At 43.8% G+C, this 22,507-nt stretch overlaps 2 protein-coding genes across 3 annotated transcripts in view; one reads left to right on the top strand and one right to left on the bottom strand.

The window, feature by feature from the left end:
* Positions 1-2,531: 2,531 nt before the first annotated feature.
* Positions 2,532-21,643, bottom strand: MTERF3 (mitochondrial transcription termination factor 3). 2 transcript variants are annotated; one of them, XM_066624224.1, is made up of 9 exons: positions 21,542-21,631; positions 17,688-17,919; positions 16,818-17,157; positions 12,562-12,714; positions 11,880-12,069; positions 6,472-6,619; positions 5,514-5,585; positions 4,011-4,172; positions 2,532-2,997 (listed from the first exon to the last, which is right to left on the bottom strand). In XM_066624224.1, exons 3-9 carry the CDS (start codon positions 17,140-17,142, stop codon positions 2,803-2,805), a joined length of 1,245 nt encoding a protein of 414 aa, XP_066480321.1. In that variant the 5' UTR covers positions 17,143-17,157; positions 17,688-17,919; positions 21,542-21,631; the 3' UTR covers positions 2,532-2,802. The 2 variants fall into 2 exon arrangements, with proteins under 2 accessions (XP_066480321.1, XP_066480322.1); XM_066624225.1 differs by lacking the exon at positions 17,688-17,919 and having other exon boundaries at positions 21,542-21,643.
* A 63-nt stretch (positions 21,644-21,706) lies between these two features.
* Positions 21,707-22,507, top strand: part of PTDSS1 (phosphatidylserine synthase 1) — a 39,884-nt gene continuing 39,083 nt past the window's right edge. Inside the window, exon 1 of the mRNA XM_066625862.1 lies at positions 21,707-21,937. Within this exon, the coding sequence (XP_066481959.1) occupies positions 21,759-21,937 (179 nt within the window). The 5' untranslated portion in view covers positions 21,707-21,758. The remainder of the gene's footprint in view (positions 21,938-22,507) is intronic.

The following is a 22,507-nucleotide window of genomic DNA, read 5'->3' as shown; positions in this document are numbered from 1 at the left end:
ACAGCGGAAAATGGAGATAGAACATATAGAACTATAGAACACATGGGTGGCAAAGTTATTTTTGACTATGTGTTACCCTTGAGGAGTCAAAATGATGTAGGTTGTGTAGAAAAGGGACTGAGAATTCAGACACAAAGAAGCAGGACAGGACATTTTAGCTCCAAAAGACTGGACCAGAGTGGAGTAACAGATGGAGGAAAGCACTGATGTACTGACACAGCCCTTGGTTTTGTACATAGCCATAGTCAGCAATGTTAGGGCTTGCTAGCTTTTACAGTTTCTCTCGCAAGGAAAATTCATCAAAACATCTTTCAAGATTCTTATTGCAGATGCTGACTTACCACAGCTGAAGCCCAGAATTAGCTCCAATAGGGCTCTCCCTACACACCGCTAGTTTGTTTTCTTAAACCATAATATTTATTATGCTGTAATGTATAAAGAAAATCAAATACAATTCAATTACTCTTAAAAAAATGAAAATAAGGTGGGATGTAATTGCAATCAGCTAAGCAACTCAGCAGCCACTTCTTTCCGTATGCCATTATATAAACTGGAGCGACTCCAAGAGAGGACAAGGGTGGGATGAAGTTCCATTGCCAATAAGCTACCTCTAACACCAGGGGTTGGATGCCTGAAACAGGACTAATGTGCTACACCCTTGTTCACAGCATAAGCTCACAGTAGGAATCCCAGAAGAGGTTTAAGGTCATACTTCAGATTACAATTAAAAGCAATGCTGGCAAATTTTCTCCATGGAACAAATGAGCATACTGAACAAGCAAGGCATACATCTCTGAAAGGCTCACCCCTTTGCCTTTCCCTCATCGTGAGCCAACATTAACTTTTCTGTAAAAAGAGTGTTCTACCTTTTATGGAACACTGGTAAAATGCTCCTGTTGCAGTTCTATAAAGCACATAAACACTGCATGTGAATATTGGTCTTCAACTTGCTCTCTGTTAACCACCATGAACTACATGCCCATCCATGAGTGTCTCCCCCCCCCAATTTAATTAGATCAAACAGTTATCGTATGTGGCTAGCAGTGAACTTCAGGCAATTTTGGCAGCTGCCAAAGAGTTTTCATAGTTAAGTAGAAAGACATTCTTGGCCTAAACTTTGGTACTACAAAAGAGGAACGGCTTCAGGCTCTATTTTTCCCCCCACTTGAAGCAACTATTCTATATAAGTCACACAGAGGCTTACAGGCATCTTGTTCTAAAACTACAAATAGCTTTAATGCCACAAATAGTAATAGTAGAGTGTGTTAGACCAATGGGCTATGAGATGTACCTTACTATAGTAGTTCAATGGTAATCCCATTCTAACCAACAAGTATTCGATACTGAAATCTGAACTGACAGAGTCAACCCAAGGGCAATGTAAAAAATATTAATGCCAATGTAATACGAGCTATGATATAATGTCTGTTGACACAGCAGGTGCAATATTATAGCACATATTACACTGATACTGTCATGGTTGGGACGTATCCTGGGCATTTGTTAGCTGTGCAGTGATCCAGGAAAAAAAAAACTTAAAGCCCAATCCCAGGCCCCATGAAACCAAGAGAACTTTTGGCCTGACACAAGCAGTCAACTCTGCCTTTGCATTCCAAAACCTTTCCCAGCCAAATGATACCACAAGAAACATTCTTTTAAAATATGAAAGCAAAAATTCTGTACTGGCCAGGCTGGTTATCTGGATATATGCCATGGATACAGAGAATAAAGCAAACTGCAGCAGAATTGGGACATCGTCAAGCTGACCTGGGGCTGTGCCACAGATGGGACTTTGTCAGGCACGGGCCAATGGCCCATGTCAGAGACTATCCAGGGAGGGATCCTGGCCTTCAAGACATGCTGCACAAATTGCAGCAGCTTACAGAACAAGTGGTAAGAAAATACAGGGTGACTATATGAGAATCCATTATTTTACTACTAGTAGTTCTATGTGCTGCTGTGACCAGTGGCCTTGCTTCCAGGGCACCGTGCAACACTGCCAAGGCCCCGCTTACAGGGAGGAAGCCTGACTGACCAGTGGAAAGTAGGTGGACATGCCAATGTGTCTCAACTTGCATAGATATGTCCTCTTTTTCCTCCTACTCCCATCCAACTGGGCTTTCTCCCCAAGGACGGGCCTCTGCATTATTGTAGGGAAATCTAAAGGAAGTTGAGGTAGCAGCAGCTCCTTCTCTTCCTGAGGTGGGAAGGAAAGGAGCTGCTGCCTCTAGAAAGCCAGCTGCTAGGGAAGCTGGGGATCTGGTATGCATGTGTTCTGGGAAGGCCAGTGTAGGACATGGGATCCATACATGTCAAGGGCCCAGATCCTTGCCTCGCCTCAGCCCAAACTAGTGCTGGCAGTGCCATGACCCCTGTTGGCATTGGTCTGTAATAAGTCTAAAAATCCAATACTTATATTTAGCTACGTAACCAATAGCTACATAACTTAGACCAAGACTAAGCAACATTAGTAAAGATCACCATGACCAAGTGGAAGCAGCATAGGATCAGCCAACATCAATCAGAAGAGCAATTGTTGACATCTTTGGTGGCAACATTTATTTACCTTTTACTGCTACTGCACCTGGGATGCTCATAACTTCAGTGAACTCCTTACCTCCTCCCCAGTTGCCCCCACATGGTTCTGTTCAGGTTACAAGTTCTTAAATTGTAAACATGCATGTTATGTGTATTCACTAAGGTAGCTTCATTTGGTTTTCTTTTGCTTCAAAATTAGCAATAAGGAAGTTTACCATAGTATTTGTTCTCGACCAATTTGTTGTTTTTAAAAATCATGTTACTTTACAGAGTTTTTTGGAATTTTTGGAAGTCCTGTACTGTTGCTTTAGCAATTTCTGTGCAGAACATATCATCAGACAAAGATACCAGTTTTTCCAAGGATATATAGCTGGGCTGCTGTGGGTCATACTGTGCTCTTCCCAGAAATTTAAGGAACATGTGTCTTTCTTTGATTCGTAGTAGCTTTGAGTTAAACACCTAAAATAAAAGACCAAAAAGAATGTGAATTTAAGCCTAACAATCTGAAATTGCTTGAGTTGCGATATCCCTGTACACTTCCTTGGGAAGGGCAGCCCAATCCTAATGGCCGTGGCATGTGGAGAAAGAGCAGTTCCAAAATGGCAACAGTTGTATCCTGTGGGCACCAGGAAGCTGCCAGAGGTCTCCACAGGGGAAGGGGATGTTCGTCTCAATGGGGCTTCTCAAGTCTGCACCAGCTATTCTGCTGGTGCAGACTTGAAAACTTCCGTGTTGGGCTTTCCAGTCTGACATGGAGAATAGGATCTGGAAGAAGAGGCCACCGCTGGTCCCACTGCCCTCCTGGGCTTTTTCCTCCCTTGCCATGGAACACCCACCGACCCAAAAGCCTGCCTTGCTGCCAGCAGTCTTATCTCCCTCTGAGCAGCATCCTTCCAGCACTGGGCCCAGAGCTGCCTGGAGTTGGCCTGGTGCCAGTGCTCCCTCCCCCAAGGGAAGGCATTCAGTGCTGGCACTGGAGCTGAAGGATGGCACTATGGGCCTTTAGGATTGGGTCCTAAGTCTCATCAAAATCAGTGAGACTTACTTCCATGTAAATTTGGGTAGGATTAAGCTACCTGGTTTTTAAGGTTCGCCATCACATTTGCAAGTGATAATTTTAAAACTGTGAACAATCTTGGTGACATGTTCAAATACATTCATGCTGTTCCCTTACATAATGTAGAAATGTGAAGGCTGCATAATTTTACGTTCAATAACAGTTCCTTAAACCAAGTTTCAAGTTTATTCCTAAAATGCCTGTGTTAACTAAGAACCCAATCCTATCCAATTTTCCAGCACCGATGCAACCAAAATGTAGCACCGAGGTAAGGGAAAAAATGTTCCCTTACCTTGAGGAGGCCTCTGTAACTGCCTCCCCATCACAGGATGCAGTGCACGCCCCACTGGCACAGCTGCACCGGCACTGGAAAATTGGATAGGATTGGGGCCTAAGCAACATTCAAGGATCTTACCTGAGGAAAATGAACCATGATGCTGTGGGGAATGCCCATTATATTGTGCAAGTAATCAAATGTTGCTGTTAGTTTCCTTTTGTTTATCTGTAAAATCTTGGGGATTCTGCACACAATGTGCTGAATTTCATTGGAACTAAAACCAAGTTCAAGCTGGTACACCTGGAAGAGAGGGATTGTAATGAGTCAATCCACTCTGAAACATTTCAGGGTAAAGAGTTATAACCTATATACTCTATAATCCAAAAACTATTATGCATGTTTCCCAGAATGAAGTAAACTGCATGTAAAATTCTTCCTTAGCTCCTTTTCTCCTGTATTGTTAGACAACCATAGTTCTTCTTGATAGAATTCCATAATTCTTCTGGTCCATCCTTTCATCAGAGCTGCACAACTAATTACTAAATGCTTTCCAAAAGCAATATACAATTTTAATTCAACATGAAAAAGATGTTTCTTTGTTCACTGTTTGGTGTAAGTCTTTAAAATGCCACTGTATTTGGCCAGCCTCTTTACAGACGGGAGCCACTCTGATAATATTCAGCATCTCATGGAAGGTACTACTGTTGCCTGACAATCTTTTTATTTCTCTTCCCAGAGTGCTATCTCAGCATGGACAGGTCAGCTAACCTCTTGGGCTCTCTCTCTGCCCTCCTTCCTCTCAAGAAAGGCAACTTAGCTTCCCTGCCTTATTGCATGGTAAGGACTTGCTTCATACCTATCTTTGCACCTTTGAGACCCCCTCTTTGTACCTTTGAAGCCAAGGAGAATCTCGTGGCCTGCCCTTTGCCACTGCAAACCCTGCAATTCAGTGTTCTCAAGTCTCTCAGAAACAAGGTAGGAAACCTTGGTTCCCCTATGTAGGTCTCTACATGCCTCCCCCTTCCCCCTCTGGAGCCATCACATAACCTTTTCCCCTTTAAGGATTTCCTCTTGTTTCTCTTTTTCGTCTGTACACTGCTTGCATTTAGAGGTTAGCTGTGTGAATGGCTAAGAAGCATTGAATGGTTTTTAGTTTTGATTCCCCTTCCTGGCCTTTGTAAAATTATCCCCCCAATAAAAATGTATTTGCTGCATCTTCACCCTTGTTTCCTTCTTCAGTCCCTGCTGAACCACTGCACAGGGTCCCAGCACATGAAATAGATTTCTGCCATATGTTAACATACATTTAAAAGCACACCTGGTAGCACTATACCTGTCTGTAACATATGGCCTTTGCACCATGTGCTTTCTAAAGTTGTTGGATCAGGGTCCCAGTGCCTGTTCAAGCAACGTGTATCTTTTCTCCAGGCAACCATGGACACTTCCATGCAATCATATCAAGTTCTTGTCAAATAATATTCTTTTCACAACTCTCAATCACAGTAAATGGAAAGCATTAAGCAGTGCCGTTCCCTGTCCAAGGCTATCCAAGGTGCTGTTTTATACATTTCTTGTTACAACTAAAAGCTGCCTTTCTGAACTGGAGTGGCTAACACACTATTACAAAAACAGAAGACTTACCTTCAGATTTTCTTTAATAGGTTCAAGACTGCCAGTCAGTAACCTTGGAAGACGAGTTACTAGATCTCTGGTCTGTTTTAAAGACACATAAGGCAAAAAATATTGATGTTATGTATAATAATCTTAAATAGATATTACTTAAATTTGTGCTCATATTTATTTGCTGGATTATTTTCACACTCTGACTCTTTAAAAACAGCATTGGATAATTTGGCTGTACATTTTTTTTCCTATTATGTGAGCCAAAGCCATCCCACCTGTGCCATTCATATTCATTATGCAGAATTATATGCATACAGCAGTTTCCAAATGTGTGATTTCAACAAAACAAACACATGCCATATATCAATTCATGATGCTTTATTGCTTCCACCTGGATAGACAAAAATATAATGTGTGATATATTGATCCATGGCCAAAGACTCATGAGCAGATCATTATGCATGAGCCTCAAGTTCACACTTCATGCAGAGTTGTTTTCCTACATGGATATCACATCTGTATAAGAAAAGAACGTGTACTATAATCTCTAACAAATGTACACATGTATTTTACAGCATGTATCCAAGTCTCATTCATTTCAACAGGGCTTAAGCAGGACACATTCTCAGCACATACTACCCTAAGTCCATCTGAACTTCCATTCTTTCAAATTCCAAATTTATTTCTCCTATAGTTATGCCAACGTCACACCACATAAAATGCATTTTCTTTCAGGAAAATATCTAATAATTCATATGTATCAATTATTTGGTTATCTGGATAACTGAGGCTGTACTGTCCAGTGACATACACTCTTTCAAGATGACTGACTTCAGAGGCAATGTTTTAAGCCCTTGTAATGCTAGAGATTCTTGCTACCTGCTTACTGAGTTTTTTTCCACAACACAAACCCTCACCCCTTGCCCAGTAACTTTCACACTTGACCACTTAAATGACACTCATTAAAAGGTAGCACCTTTTGCATATTTAAACCCAGTTCTTCTTGGAAGAAACCCAGTCTATTATCCAGTCTTTCAACAGAAAAAAGAAGTAAATATGGCGTCCTTGAGACCATCTGTGCAACTGCTTCCTTGCTGAATTTTTTAGATATTAGATAAGCCACCCTAAAGGAGAGAAAGATTTGAATTAAAAATGAAGGAAACACAGAGATATCATTTATACAGCTGTGCCAATTCCTCAGCAGTATCTATCAAAATGACGGATGTTTTAATAATATTTACCACAGAGTCCAATTAATGACAAAGAAAATAAATATTTTTGTGCAAAACATTAGCACTTAAGAATGGTCCTAATGGTTTCCAGCTGTACTTAAATTTAGTCTGTACCAGCCTAGTTCAGATAGATAATCTTATTGTCCCAAATGGTTTATATTAGAGAAAACTCTTTTAAAAATACCACTTTTGCAATTAAAAACTGTGAAGGGTTTCAAAAACTAGAAAGGCCCCTTAAGAAAAAGAAACAGAGGTTATCAAGCAACAGCCCAAAAGAAACCAAAGATTTATATCCCTCCGTTCTTAAAGAGATACACAAGGTATACCTTCTACAAGCAACAAAATGATTCAGCGAACAGATTTCCATTCCTAGGGTGCTGCAGCTCCATATACATGAAAAGAAAAATTCTGCTAAATACATTTATAGGCTGTTTCTTCAAAGTAGAATCTGTACCGTTCTACTAACTGTACTTAAGCCCCCCCCCCAACAGCCCCCAAAGCCTACTTGTCTAAGGGCTGAATCGTATCCAACTTTCTAGCACTGATGCAGCTGTGCCAATGGGGCGTGTGCAGCATCCTGTGGTGGGAGGAAGACACAAAGGGGAGGAAGTCCCTTATCTTCCTCAAGATAAGGGAATGTAGACCTCAGAGAACGCAGTTCCCTGGCTTGAGTATGCCTTAATGCAAATGTTCCCAAACTGGGGTGTTGTGACACCGCAGCCAGGAAGCCCTGTCCCTGCCCCCTTAAGGGGTGGGGCGATGATGAAGGCAAGCAACGCAATCAACATGATCATGCCACTGCCAGGGACAAAGCTTACCTGTGGCACTGCTGGCACGCTGGAGGGTCCAGGGAGTCTGTGCTATAAACAGTGAAAAAGGCTACTTCTGGTTTTCATTGTGAAACTGGAAGTGACCTTTTTCACTATTTACAGCTGTTTGGAGGCACGGGGAGCCCTGAAGAAGGGTCCACAGATTCCCACAGCCCTCTGGAGGGCGGTCACTGCCAGAGGCAAGTAAATAAACCCTTTTCTCTCAGCAGCTGTGCCTCTGTCTTCACCCCTCTCCCGCAAACAGAGTGGTTCCCAAACTTCCAGAGAGTTTGGGAACCGCTGTCTGAATGGATAGCATGAATGGATAGAATGTGTAAGCACTTTTTCTTGCTTATATTTCACAATGATATAATAGTGACACTGCTGGGCAGAAATAAATTAGAAAATAATTTTTTCTTCTTCTATTTGGCTACAGTGATGAGTTTGAGACATAAAGGCAGCAAACTATAAATATACTTATTTCAATTAAAAAGGGACAAAACAACCTTACTCAGTAAATTAACAAGTAATTAATGTCTGTAAACTAGGCAGAAACAGATGGTAGTGTTTTCCTGTTCATCTCCCCCCTTCCAAAAAGTTACTCAACATTAAAATTATATTAAATTCTAGTTTTACTATAAGTTTCCTTCATCCTTCCTGAACAGTTTTATTTTAGTGAAAGCATGTTGATAAAAGTTATGCATTAATAATATTTCAAAACAAACATTCGTGGTGCAGCTGCAGTTCAGATGTTTTGCAAGAACTGTTTATGAGAAGTAGAGTATTTTTCTCCAGAAACAAATGCCATGTTTATTAAAATGCACATTGCACTCTCTGGCAACACAAGATTCAAAACAATAAGACATTCCAAGCAGTGAGGTGACCCAGATTATTTAAAACTGCGCAAGAATGCTTAGCTATGGGTAGTTTACATGCATCTTATTTCTGAACTGCAGCCCTCTGCCATTTATAATGGCACAATACACAAACAACATTAATTGACAACAACTAAGAATGCAAACCTATGCACACTGTCTGGGGAATAAGCCCCACTGAATACAGTGAAATTTACTTCTGAGTAGACATGCAGAGGACTGCATTGTAAATTATGCAAATTAAAGCACCCTAACATGTACTATCATTTCCAGGGGCAACCACTGTTCCTCTGAGAAGCTGAGCACCCCTTATTTGAGGAACTATATTTGTTCAACATATAGCTTTATAAGCCTCTTTGCAATGCACATTATTTTTTTCCAGGGGGGTTACATTAACTTAAATCAAATCTATTCAAAAAGAACTAGAGCACCTTTCTGCTCACTAGAAAAATATCGACTGAAATGAATTTTGTAGTGGATTTTGTCATGCAAAGTCACAGAGAACCTGTGTTCAAACAGCTACAGTGCTGCTCTAAATCATTCAATATCTCCTCATTGTAGCTAGGAGAGTCTGGGTTCACTCCCACTATCGCAGACAGAAAAAAATTAATGGAACAGCTTCTGACAATCTTATGCATGTCTCCTCAGAAGTAAATCTTGCTGTTTCCACTTGGATTTACTCCCTGGAAAGTATGCACGGGATTACAGCTGAAGTCTGCAATCCTATACACACTTACTTAGAAATAAGTCCCAGTGAAGCTTACTTCTGAACAGATATGCATAGGATTGCACTGTTACTGTAGTCATTCTAAATTCTCCTTTTCAGAAATTTCTGTTCAGATTTGCCCAGTTCAAAATGCAGCTAAGCCAAAACACTTGGGTTTTCAGTTGACATAGGTTGCTATCTAGTTTTCCAACAGTCCTGTGAGTAGGAAAGGGGCAAATTGGGGAGTTGACACAGCAGCCAACATTACCTTTGCTTCACCAACTGGGAGCAAAGCCTTACGTCACACAACTACTTAACCCATTTCTGCCCAGTCCTCAGGTATACACATTTGATTCCTGTTGTGTATATGCAATAGACAGAAATGGCTTAAGGATCTAAGGTATCTTTTCTAAGTGGGGGGGGGGGGGGGCCCTAGAAATTTCTAGTTTTTTTTCTTCCTTTTCACCAATGTATTTTTCATGGGCTCTCAAAGGGGGGGGGAGTGAATGGCATAGAACTAAGATTGTGTTGTGAGAGCTGTGGTTCAGAACCAGAACAGTGCAAATGGCTGCTCTGCTCATGCACTGAGGTTTTTAAGTGCTTCTCTTAAAGCACCAGACCCTAGTACCCACCACCAGCCACCTTCCAAGGTCAAAGAAGATCTCCAGTTCAGTACCCTATGAAGGTACCACAAGGAGTTGTTGAGGAAAGAATTTTTGAACCTCTCACCATGTATGAGTGGAGGTGCTTTCTGTGAGTAGGTATGTGTTGAATCCCACCATGTATTGCAGAGAAGGGTGGCAAAAGAGAAAAAGAAAATATCAGTGAATAGAAACAATGTTTTTTTTAAATTTGCCTTCTACACAGATTGTTAGTCTTTCAGTACTAAGATCAATAGTGATGAACCTGCAGTAAGGTGCCCCAAACCAAATGGATGCAGTAGGGTAAAATCAAAACACACATTAATAAATAATAATCACAAACACCTTAGGTGTAAATGAAGTTTCCACATATGAGCTACAAAAAACAGTTTTATTTGGAATTGCACATCTTTTACATAAATACCTCTAAATATCCTAGGTCCTTGGGAAGGCTTGATATTTAGAAAACACCAGCCACCAACAGGTGGGTGGGTTGTGACTAACCAAAATAAGTAATAATAAGTCCCACACACACTTACTTGGGAGGAAGCATCACCAACCTCAGTGAGACTTACTTCCAGACAAACATGCATAAGTCAGAGCTTTCTATTCAATCCGCAGCACAATCATAAGGCTGCAAGCCTGTTTCTATTTGGGAGGAAACACCATTGGACACAGTTGCACTGGGGTTGGTTATAAAACACAAATGGTTTGGAAGTGGTCTACTGACTGCTGTTTCAGCTCAGCATTACGAAAAACATCCTGCAAAGGGTTGCATTAGGTTATGTTGCCACTGCCAGCACAAATGGTTTGTATCAACATATTAATGTGTCAAAGAGCTCATTGGATTTCGGCATTGTTTGGGTTTTGTTTCAAACGCTTTTAAATGAGTCTGAGTTATTTATTACAAAGGAAAGTTCCCCTAGATGAAACATTTCAGTTAATTATTTGGTGGGTAGCAGAACTAAGCACATTTTTCTGCAACAGCAGAAGAACTGAACACAAGGCAAGTGTGCCTGTCCACCTGCCCCAGATGATTTAAATCGCCAATCCAAAGTACCACTTTCCCTAATCATTATATTCTATATCCAGAATAGATTACTTCCTCACTTTTACTTAAAGCACTGCACTACTGCAGTTTGTCAAAGCAGGTTACCATACAAAGTCTATGATGGATGCATAGAATTACTCAGCCTTGTCTTTAATCCTTTTTATTGCTCAGTTTTGCATTTTCTCACAGAAGCACATATTGACAGTGTACAGAGTGTCTCTTTCATGTTAGACAAATAGATCTGTGCTTATTTGATCTGCGTTAACTGCACTATTTTTAAGATAACACTGCCTTATAGGCCAGAATCTTCTTTTTATTCATACTAGGGTTGTATTTTTTTTACTGAAACAATCAGCTAATAACAAGACTTGCAGAACAAGGGTGAGGCAATGAAGCATGTTGCTAGCCAACCTCCCACTTTCTCTGTTTGTTGTCTTTTGCTTTGCCATTTCTGACAGGCTCCAAGAATAATTTCAGCACGAAGATTATTGGAATTTCTATTTCTATTTCCCCCCAACAGCCCCAAACAGGAAATTTTGTGTAGTGGCATAATAGATTTATTTGCTCCACAAGATATTCTACTCCCCCTTCCTTGAATCTTTCAGTTTAGCTGGCGTGCACATAAGCAAAGCTAAACTAGTTTCATATTTGCGGTGTTTTAAGTGGCATCATTGACAGAATTCTGCATTCAAATATTATGGACCACACTGTCTTGCAAAATCCAGAGAAAAGGTACCCCTCTCTTCCCCAGCTACAGAAAAGATCCCAAAGAAAAAAAGAGAGATAATGTATACAAAATCCAGGATCATTTTTACACTCCTTTTGGAAATAACCATGTACATTTATGAGCAAACTTTAACATTCTCCTGGGTTACATATGCTGAACTTGTCTATGAGGAACATTTCAAACTGTGTTAATTCAATAACCACAATGCAAAATTGACCATAAAGTTTCCTTAAACTGCACAAAATCCACAAATGACAGAAAAATATTTCAGGCAGAAGATTTGAATGATAAAAGATAATATGTGGACAATAAATCAGGTGGATGTCTAGAAAAGATATTTTACCTTATCTCTAGATCTTTCACATCTTCTCCAAGAATATAAGGGTTTTTAGTGAGAAATGTTCCAAGTTTGTTATCCTCCACACCAACATCCTTCAAGAACAGAAGTGTTTTTCTTATATCTTTTTCAAAATCCAACTTCAGAAGAAGCTGACCTGCATTTGGCCGTTTTTCCACTTCAGACAAATTGACTCCTGCAGCAAATTAGAATCAGAGTTGGAAAGGACCTGTAAGATCATGGAGTCCAACCCCTTGCCAATGTAGGTGATCCACAGCTACAACATCCCCAACAGGTGACCATCCAGCGTCTGCTTAAAGATCTCCAATGATCAAAGCCATTGCTTTGGCTAGATGCCCAATAAACTTTTTTAAAAAATGTATCTTGATGTAAAAACATAACATATTTTTCTAAGGAAATCTTAAAGTTTACAAATGATTTCTTTAACACATTCTGGGTCTATGGCATGCACTCTTTTCCGCAGAGCCTTGGACTTCTGACTTTACAAAGTGGCAACTCAGTAGCTATACTGCAACTATCCATTTTGCCCCATGTTTTTAGATATGCATTCTTTTAACACACATTACTATAAGGTGGCTACGGAGTTAGGATTTGCTATTATACAGCCATACAGAATGCTGATTGAAGAATTTTCAGCATATCCATAGGAGCCTGCCAAGATGCTTACCTAGAAGAACCAACTTGCGTAGAGTTTCTGAATGATCAACATAATCTTTAAATGTGAAAGACTCAAAAGGAAGTGGTGGCTCAGCTATAATCTGAAGAGCTTCATCTTCTGAAACCTCCTCCAAAGCAGATGAAGGCAATAGATCTTCCCTACCTGAAGGTCAATAGCAGAAAAAGTAAGCATTGGGGAAGAAACTGACAGAACACACATCGTACACATGTTAACCACCAAAATTAGTCTAACAACATTGCTTCACATGTTAAATGTATCTCTGCTTCTTTGCAACTACCAGCTCAAGAATGGAAAACTAGTTGGGGGGAAAATGCTATTTTATGTACATTAATTAAAAACATTCTGAACCCAGTCCTTCCATGGGCCAGAGAACCAAACCTGTATAGCTTCCTGAACATTCACTAATTTGAATGTGATTAATTTAATAGGATGTGCATCAAGGATGTGTAGGATTTGATGCACATTCTATAAATTAATCACAAATTAGCAAAGACAGTAGTTGTTTTCCGCTGGTCACAGGACTAATTTCTTAATTTTTCTGTTTCAACTTTTCCCCCTTAACTATCATATGGGGTACAGTGGATTTATTTAACAAAGTCTATTGAAAAGATACATTTGGCCTGCTTCTCTATGAGCATCAATGTAACTAAAATACTTAGGGTTTTCCCAACAGTAAGATTTTCTGTTATATAACAGTTACTTACTAGAAATTAGTACAAGGACATCATTATAGACTGAATTGAAAAAGGGTTAATGCATTTCATGTTGATTACTGGATGTTTTTACTGGACCATTCTCAAACTTTCACCTATTGCATTTGGCTTCCAATTTGGGTAACTTTTAATAGTAAGTGAAATGTTATTTTTAAAAGTAACTAAACAGAATGACAGCAGGTGGAGCCAATGAAGCACATAACTACATGGCTATGGAGGAATCCCACTCTAGCAGTTCCAGAGAGATAGCTATGTCTGTCACAACAAAAACCAAAAGTAGCCTTGTAGAATCTTTAACACCACATGAAAGGTTATCCCATCATAAGTATTTTCACCTTTGTGATGCTACAATATTCCTTTCATTTGTGCTATTCTATCACAGTAGCAGTTGCAAAGCTGACGGGGGGGGGTCACGGGGATGCTGTTACCCTGGGTGGCACTTTGTGGGGGGCTGCAATGTCACCCCTGCTGCAGCTGTTAAGAGTCCTTTCCCACTCGCTCGCAGCAAAGCCACTTGGAGCAAGACTGCCCACTTCAGCCAGCCTCACTCCGAGCAGTGTGTGACTGTGCCAAGAATGATAATGGGGGCAGGAAGATTCTCCTATCCACCCCTGCAGTCACTCTTGGCATGGTCACTTGGAGCCAGGCTGCCCAACTTGGAAGCGGCAGCCACAGCCACTGTGCTCCCTCCAAACATGACCGGAGCACTCCAAATGCATTTGGAGGGTCTTCTGAGGAACACCCTCTGGACCTTGGAAGGCCTAGAACATCACTTCTGATTTTGGGGGCAGAACTGGAAGTGATGTTAAGGCCTTAGAAGGCCTTCTGAGGCCAAAGGATGCCGCCCTGGGCCTCAGCCCTGAAAGGTGTGCCCTGGGGTGGCACTCCTTCCAACTACGCCACTGCATGGTAGTACAGTATTTGGATTACTAAGGGTCCAATCCAGAACTCACTTAGCGCCACTGCTGGGTGCCATAAAGCATGTTTATAGCACTTGGTGAGCAGGGAGTGCTGGCACTGGGCTTGTGCCAGTCAGGGGCCGGGCCCAGCACTGGCAAGAGGAGAACGCACCACCATCAGGGTAAGTGAGGCTGCTGGGCAGTGGTGTGGTCTCTAGGAGGCAGGGGGAGGGTGAATCAAGGGTGGAAGAGGGCCTGGGGTGGGACCAGCAGAGCTCTGCTGGATCCTAAACTTCGTATTGGGCTGGAAGGCCTGACATGGAGTCTCTCAAATCTGCACTGGCAAAACAGCCGGTGCAGATTTGAGAAGCCCCACTGCGGGGACTGGAGCTTTCTCCAGGGGAAGCGGACAAAAGTCCTTTTCCCCTGAAGAGACTCCCAGAGGCTTTCTGGCACCTGCTGGATACAGTGGTAGCCGCTTTGGCACCACTGCTTCAGTGGGTGCTCGGAAGCTTCGGTTTCGACTGCCCCTCCTTTTATTCATCTTCCATATGTTACACATGGCCCAATCCTATCTAACTTCCAGCACTAATTCAACCGTGCCAACGGGGCATGCACTGCATCCTACAGGGGAGGCAGTCACGAGGCCTTTTCAAGGTAAGGACCAGTGAAGCTCTGCTCTGTAGGATCCAGAACCCCATGTTAGGTCTCCCAACACGACACAGGGCTGCTCTACTCTGTGCTGGCTAAACAGTCAGCACAGATGCGAGTAGCCCCATTGTGGGGCCTCTTTCCTTACCTGGGGAAGGGGAAAAAGCAACTGCCCGGAAGCCACTGGATGTAGCGGCAGCCATTTTGGTGCCACTGCTCCTCTGGACAGCTCAGGATTGGGCTGCCCATCCCAACCACAGAAAGCTAGGAAAAATAAAGAAATGTTACCCAAAGAAACATTGCAGTTGTGGAGTAGGAGCCACCAGAATGCCTCTTTAAATGTCCTTAATGTTTTTATACAGATGCTGCTGCTACTGTTCTGAGGGTCAGCTCTTCTAAGGGATCACAATGTTGCATAAGGGACAAAACCACCTCTGAGGTACAGAGTCTAAACCATTAATGGCGTTAAAGTTCAAAATCAGAACTCAACAAGATAATAGGAAACCAGGGAAGATGCTGAAGCACCAGTATATACTTCAATTAATGCTTGCTTCCCGTCTTCAGCAGGTGAATCAGGGCCCAGAAATGGGTAACAACTCCAGAAGGGTTACAGCACTGCTGTAATGTTGTTCTGAGACCCAGATATACATATTTTGAACATTAATTAGGTCTAGGAATCCTAATGAGAAAACTCTAGCTGTAAGCATTTGCTTCGAGGGGTGGCTTTGGCCTAGCCTCCCTCACCAGTCTTTCACTCACCCCTCCCCTACTACAACATTCTTTTTTCTCTGCCTTTGAAAATTGAGTGCTGCCCTGTTGTAAGAGGAGCAGCAAAAACACAGCTGCACCCAGTGATCAGCTCCCACTGGACAGGAAAAGAAGAGGCACTGTGGCTGCTCACTTGGCTCATGGACATAAAAACCATGTTGGATTTAAGGTGGGTCCTGGAAGTTGAGGATCTTTGTGCTGCACCAGATACTGACACAAACTTATTTAATGTACAGTATCTATTACCCTTGAATCCCACTATTTCTTCAAGAAGCTTAGAGCAATATACATCATTCCTTTTTTTTTCCATTTCATCTTCACAACAACCCTGTGAGGCAGATTAGGCCGAGAATGTGTGGCCCAAGATCAGCCAGTGATCTTCATGGCTTAGCAACCTTAGGCATCAGTCTAAACAATATACTAGCGCAACCAAGCTTGCACTAAAATACAGATGTGTACACATGTATCATGGTGCCAGAAAACATAATGTGAGAAACACCTCTCAAATATCACTGGCGACCCAATCCTATGGCTATTTACTCAGAAGTAAGATTCATTTAATTTAATGGTGCTTATTCCCAGGTAAATATGCATAGAATGGTAGCCTTAGGACCCAATCCTATTTGGCCCTAGCTCCGCTGCTGGGTGTTGTGAACATGCCGTAAAGCATGCTTACAGCACCCTCAGAGCACGGAGTAACAGTGACAGTCAGTGCTGGGCCCAGCGCTGGGTAGAGGACACTGTGGGAGTGCCAGAAGGTAGGTCGCACCACCAGGTGGTGGTGCAGGTTTTCAGGGTGGGAGGAGGTGTTTTGGGGTGGGGTGGGACAAGCAGAGGCCTGCTCTGCCAGATCCTATCCTCTGTGTCAGGCTGAAAAGCTGGACATGGAGGTTCTTTTATCTGTGCTGGCAAAACAGTCAGCGGAAACAGAAGAAGGCTTGGGGTTTTCTTTGGGGGAAGGGGAAAAATTTGGGCACTGCTGTTCCTCCCGGCACCAGGAACCATAGGATTGGCTGCCCATAATGCTGAGTGACAAGTGTGATTGAGCCCTTAAGAGTTCAGACTGATGAACACGCATTCCTCAACACAATGTAGTAATCCTAAACCCCTTTAGAAGGAACAAGAAAAATGAGTTTTTAATTAGAATTACAGATACAATGCTGGGATAACCTTCATTCCCCTTAATTTCATTTACACATTATTCATCACTTACCTTCATGTAATGCTTTGGTATCTGAACTAGATTTTATTTCAGTTTCTGTTTTATTTGTTAGTGAGAGTGAATTATTTTCTTCACTCCAATTCAATTCAGTACTTGAACTGCAAAACTGTATGCAGTTATCCAAAAGAACAATCCTAGGGTTCTTTAACATAGGTTGACACGTGTATCTGTATGGGTGCATTGACAGTAAACCCAGTTGTTCAAGAGAAAGTGTCCATGTTTTAATAGACTGTTTTTTCAGTTCTGTACAATTCATGACACTGCACGTCTTTAGCAAGGGACGACATCTAAATATCTGTCTGGTCAATGAAGTCATCTTGTTGATGATATTCTGTAATAAAAGACCATTACATAGAAAAGGTTATAGGAATATTAAAGCCAATATTGTGCATGCAAAGGTTTAACATGGAAACAATTAAACTAATGTTTAATTTAATTAGTGAAGAGAACTCAAGTGCATCTAGTATCAATCTATGAGAAACCATATTACTAATCCCTAAAGGTCATAGTAAACAGCACTGTTTAACTGCCTATTGTGCTAGGTTTATAGCCAAGATCTGAAGGACTACTTCGTGCATGCTAGACAAACTTGTAAAAGGATTTTCTTGCAAAAGGATTTTCCTGAAGGAGATACATTAATGCCAATGGCAGCTTCCCTCCAAAGACCAATTGCAGTTTTGAAGTGACCATTTTTGTTGAGAACACTCTGCATGTGAAAAGAGTTAAATACTTCTGCCCCACATCCCACAGTTCCAATATGATTGCCCTCTCCACCACCCCAGGCCAAATGGACTTAATGTAATTTAAATAATGTGATGGTAGTTTGGCCAGCATCCCATCTTCATGGGCTAGTTTGCTTACCAAGCAATAGTTGTAGTTACTGCTACCAAGTAGCCCCCCTCATGGTCCTTTTCCTCTGGAGCAGAAGAGGAAAGTGTGGGGCTCAGGAGAGGCATTTAAGGCTCCTCCACTCAGGACAGCAGACTTCCTGTTTGCCGACGATGCAGCTGTCACTACCCACTCTGCCAAAGATCTCCAGCAGCTCATGGATCGTTTTAGCAAGGCCTGCCAAGATTTTGGACTGACAATCACCCTAAAGAAAACACAGGTCATGGTTCAGGATGTGGACTCACCTCCCTGCATTACAATCTCTGCGCATGAACTGGAGGTTGTCCATGACTTTGTGTACCTTGGCTCAACGATCTCCGACACTCTTTCTCTCGATACTGAGCTAAACAAACGCATCGGTAAAGCAGCTACCACATTTTCCAGACTCACAAAGAGTCTGGTCCAACAAGAAGCTGACAGAACATACCAAGATCCAGGTCTACAGAGCTTGCATCCTGAGTACACTTCTGTACTGCAGCGAGTCATGGACTCTTCGCTCACAACAGGAGAGGAAACTGAACGCTTTCCACATGCGCTGCCTCCGGCGCATTCTCGGCATCATCTGGCAGGACAAAGTTCCTAACAACACAGTCCTGGAACGTGCTGGAATCCCTAGCATGTATGCACTGCTGAAACAGAGACACCTGTGTTGGCTCGGTCATGTCGTGAGAATGGATGATGGCTGGATCCCAAAGGATCTCCTCTATGGAGAACTCGTGCAAGGAAAGCGCCCTACATGTAGACCACAGCTGCGATACAAGGACATCTGCAAGAGGGATCTGAACGCCTTAGGGATGGACCTCAACAAGTGGGAAACCCTGGCCTCTGAGCAGTCTGCTTGGAGGCAGGCTGTGCAGCATGGCCTTTCCCAGTTTGAAGAGACACTTTGCAAGCAGTCTGAGGCAAAGAGGCAAAGAAGGAAGGCCCATAGCCAGGGAGACAGACCAGGGACAGACTGCACTTGCTCCCGGTGTGGAAGGGATTGTCACTCCCGGATTGGCCTTTTCAGCCACACTAGACGCTGTTCCAGAACCACCTTTCAGAGCGCGATACCATAGTCTTTTGAAACTGAAGGTTGCCAATACATTATACAATACTCAGGACAGCCAAGGCCTGCTCACCATCCCTGCCAGAAACTGTCAGCCTAGTCATCACAGTGACTTTGTAGAAACTTGACCTTGACCTTCAACTACAAACCTTCAACAATAAACACTATTTTTAAATGCCAAATTTTAAATTTATTTAAAAATGTGAATCCAGAGCTAGACACATGCAATAAGGAAATACTGCCTCCAGTAACTAGGTTGGAAATTTTCCTGTTTGAGGTTATTACTAACACAGTTACATTTGAGCATAAAAGCAGGAAAGAAAAAAAAATTGTGGATAACTTGTAAGGAACTCATTCATAATGCTGGATTATTTTAACTGTTTCTAGACATACAGTATGTTTAATGCACATTTATGCAGACGAAAGTCCCACTGTGTTCAATGGGACTTAATGCATGGGAAGTGTGCACAGCATTACAGCCTTAATTTCATCATTACCCATTAAAGAACGATAAGTGTTTGAAACACTCACTACATGTGTTCTAGGGGCAAATGAGTCAGGGAACTGGGAACAAGAGGAGTGTAGGAACAGGATTTGGAAACCACAAGGAGAGATTAGCCTTAAATTGGTGCTGGACTGGCAGGCTTGCAGTCTGATCATCTGCATGTTTACTCAGCAGTAATTCTTATGTTCACTGGGCTTACTCCCAGATAAGTATATATTACTCCTGAGGGCAAGACTAGAACCGATAGGTTGAAACTAGGCAGCCATTCCAGTCTCTGAAGCCTTTTACACTAACAGAAGCTAACCACCAGCACATGTGTGGAGTCTCAGGGAGTGCCAGCACATGCATGGAGTGGTGCAGTGTACAGCAGATGGTGGCCACTTATGTGTGCTCTTGGAGCCCCTGTCCATGTTCTCACCCCACATTTGATGTGCACAAAATTACACACTTAGGATGCACTTATAAACACAGTTATATTGAATTAAACCCAGATGAATGCTCTAGCACAGTGATTTTCAACCACTGTGCTGTGTCTCATTGGTGTGTCATGAATAGTTTGCAGTGTGCCACAGGAGTTTGTGGGAGGGTCCATTTATTAGTATGGATATTGGGGGATGTGAGTCCCTGGCCAGCAGTGCTGGATACCTTGTCAATTGTCCAAAAACTGATGGTGTGCCTTGACAATTTTAGCACCTTGTCAGTGTGCCATGAGATGAAAAAAATTGAAAACTGCAGCTCTAGGACTTACTCCCCAGTAAATATACTGGCATCTACAGTTGTTACTGCAGAATGTGGTTGCAATCCTATGAATATCTACCTGGGAAGAAATCCCATTGGACAGAACAGAACCAATCTATATATTATGCAAAGTTGATAGAATTCTGGCCTGTTCCACTTCAGACTTAAAATAGGGAGGGAGCCCTATTTCTGAATGCTGCTTCCCCATGTCACAACAAATGCTCTTCATCAGCAGAACATCAGGGAGAGATCCACACTACACCTTTCAGATAATGCACTCATAGAGGCTGCAATCCTATCCTTGCTTACCTGGGAACTTAACAAGATCTCAGATGTCCCCTTAAGAACTTAAGAAGAGTGCAGCTGGATCAGGTCAAAAGCACATCCAGCCCAGCTTTCGGTATCTCAGTGGCCCACCAGATGCCTCAGGGAGCACATAAGACAATAAGAGACCTGCATTCTGGTGCCCTCCTCGCATGTGGCATTCTGAAGCAGCCCACTTCTAAAATCAGGAGGTTGCACAGACCCATCAAGGCTTGTAATTTATGATGGACTTTTCCTCCAGAAATCTGTCCAATCCCCTTTTAAGGGTGTCTTGGTCAGACAGCTTCACCACATCCTGTGGCCAGGAGTTCCACAGACTTATCACAAACTGGGTAAAGAAATATTTTCTCTTGTCTGTCCTAACTCTCCCAACACTCAAATTTACTGGCTGTTCCCTGGTTCCTTAGTACCAGATGTCATCACCATATCCTGTGGCAAAGTGTTCTACAGACTAATTACATGCCAGGTAAAGAAGCATTTTCTTTTGTTTGTCCTAACTCTCCCCACGCTCCAAAAGAACCTCCCTCTATCCACCGCTGCACAATGTCTTCCCCCACATCATGTGGCAGGGGGTTCCACTGATTAATATTTTCTTTTGTCTGTCCTGACTCTCCCCACACTCAATTTTTAGCAGATGCCCCCCCCCGGTTCTGGTGTTGTGTGAGAGGGATAACAGCCTCCCTCTATCCACCCCCTGCCTAATGTCTTTCCCCATATCAAGTGGCAGGGAGTTCCACCGATTAATAATTCCTTTTGTCTGTCCTCACTCTCCCCACACTCAGTCTGAGTGGCTGTCCCCTGGTTCTGATGTTGTGCCAGAGCGAAAAGAACACCCCCCCGCCCACTCTGTCCATCCTGTGGCCAGGAGTTCCACAGACTAACCACACCCTGGGTAAAGAAATATATTCTTCTGAGCAGACATGCCTAGGCTTGGGGTCTTAATACGTGCAAGTGTTTAATGGGGGGGGGGGGGAGAATGGGAAGCCAAAACGACCCCGCCTGAGGCGGAGGAAGGCGGCGCTCTACCGGCTGCTGAGGCAGAAGCCCAGCCCGGCCTGCCCTGCCCAGCCAGCCCTGCGGCAGCATCCTCGTGGCTGGGAGCCGGACGTCCTCAGCTTGGCCTGCCCGTCAGTGGAGGCGCTGAGGGCCTCCTGGGGGCCGCCAGCCCCAAGACGAGACGAGACGAGACGAGACGAGCGCGGCGCCCCTTACCTGGCAGCTGCGGGCCTCCCCGGAGCCCCGTGAGCGCTTCCCGTGCTGGGGCGAGGCGAGGGCCTCTGCCGCGGGAGGGGCGAAGCTGCCCGCCGGCTCCTCCCCGGCGGCGCGGCCTGGGTGGCGCCTCCCCTCTCGCCCTGCGCCGGCCCACGCTGCGCGCGGCGGCGAGTCTGCCGCCTCCTTCCCGGGCTGGGCTGGCTAGCTGGCTGGCGCGATGGCGGCGTGCGTGGGGAGCCGGACCCTGAGCAAGGACGACGTGAACTACCGGCTGCACTTCCGCATGATCAACGAGCAGCAGGTGGAGGACATCACGCTGGAGTTCTTCTACCGGCCCCACACCATCACCCTGCTCAGCTTCACCACCCTCAGCCTCATGGCCTTCGCCTTCACCAGGTGCGCCGCCGCTCCCCCCGCAGGCGGGCCTGGGCTCCTGCCTGAGCTTGTGGTCTCCGGCGGTGGCGTAGCTGGAGGGGAGCTCAGCGGGGTGGGCAAGCGGCCCCCTTTCGGTTCCGTTTTGTTCCCCCTGCAGGGCATGGCTCCGCAGGGCGGGGCTGCTCCGCCCCCCTCCAGCTACACCACCGCGTGGCTGTTTGCTGCACAGGTAGACCTGGGCTCCCCCAGACCTGGAGCCCAGATCTACCTGCCTGCTAGACCTGGGCTCCCATTCCAACTCATCTCAGTTCCCCTGGCTTTGCTCCCCACTGGTATGACTGTTTGGGGGGCATGCACCCCTGGCCCCCTCCTGGATCCACCCCATTAGAGGGGGAGAAGGAGAAAAGTGGGGGGCATCGCCAGGCCAAGTCCGATGATGCCACAATTGTGGCACTTCAGCGGCAAGGCTTACTTAGAGCCCAAGCCTCTCCATATCTACTCTGAAGTAAATCCCCTTGTTGTCAGTGGGGCTTACTCCCAGGTAAGTGTGGATAGGATTGTATCCTTAGGACCTGGAGCCCTGCTGGGTCA

The sequence above is a fragment of the Tiliqua scincoides genome, chromosome 4 (assembly GCF_035046505.1).
Source record: "Tiliqua scincoides isolate rTilSci1 chromosome 4, rTilSci1.hap2, whole genome shotgun sequence".
Taxonomy (NCBI): Eukaryota; Metazoa; Chordata; class Lepidosauria; order Squamata; family Scincidae; genus Tiliqua; species Tiliqua scincoides.
Note: the sequence above shows the minus strand (reverse complement) of the source record. Positions and strands in the feature narration are given on the sequence as shown.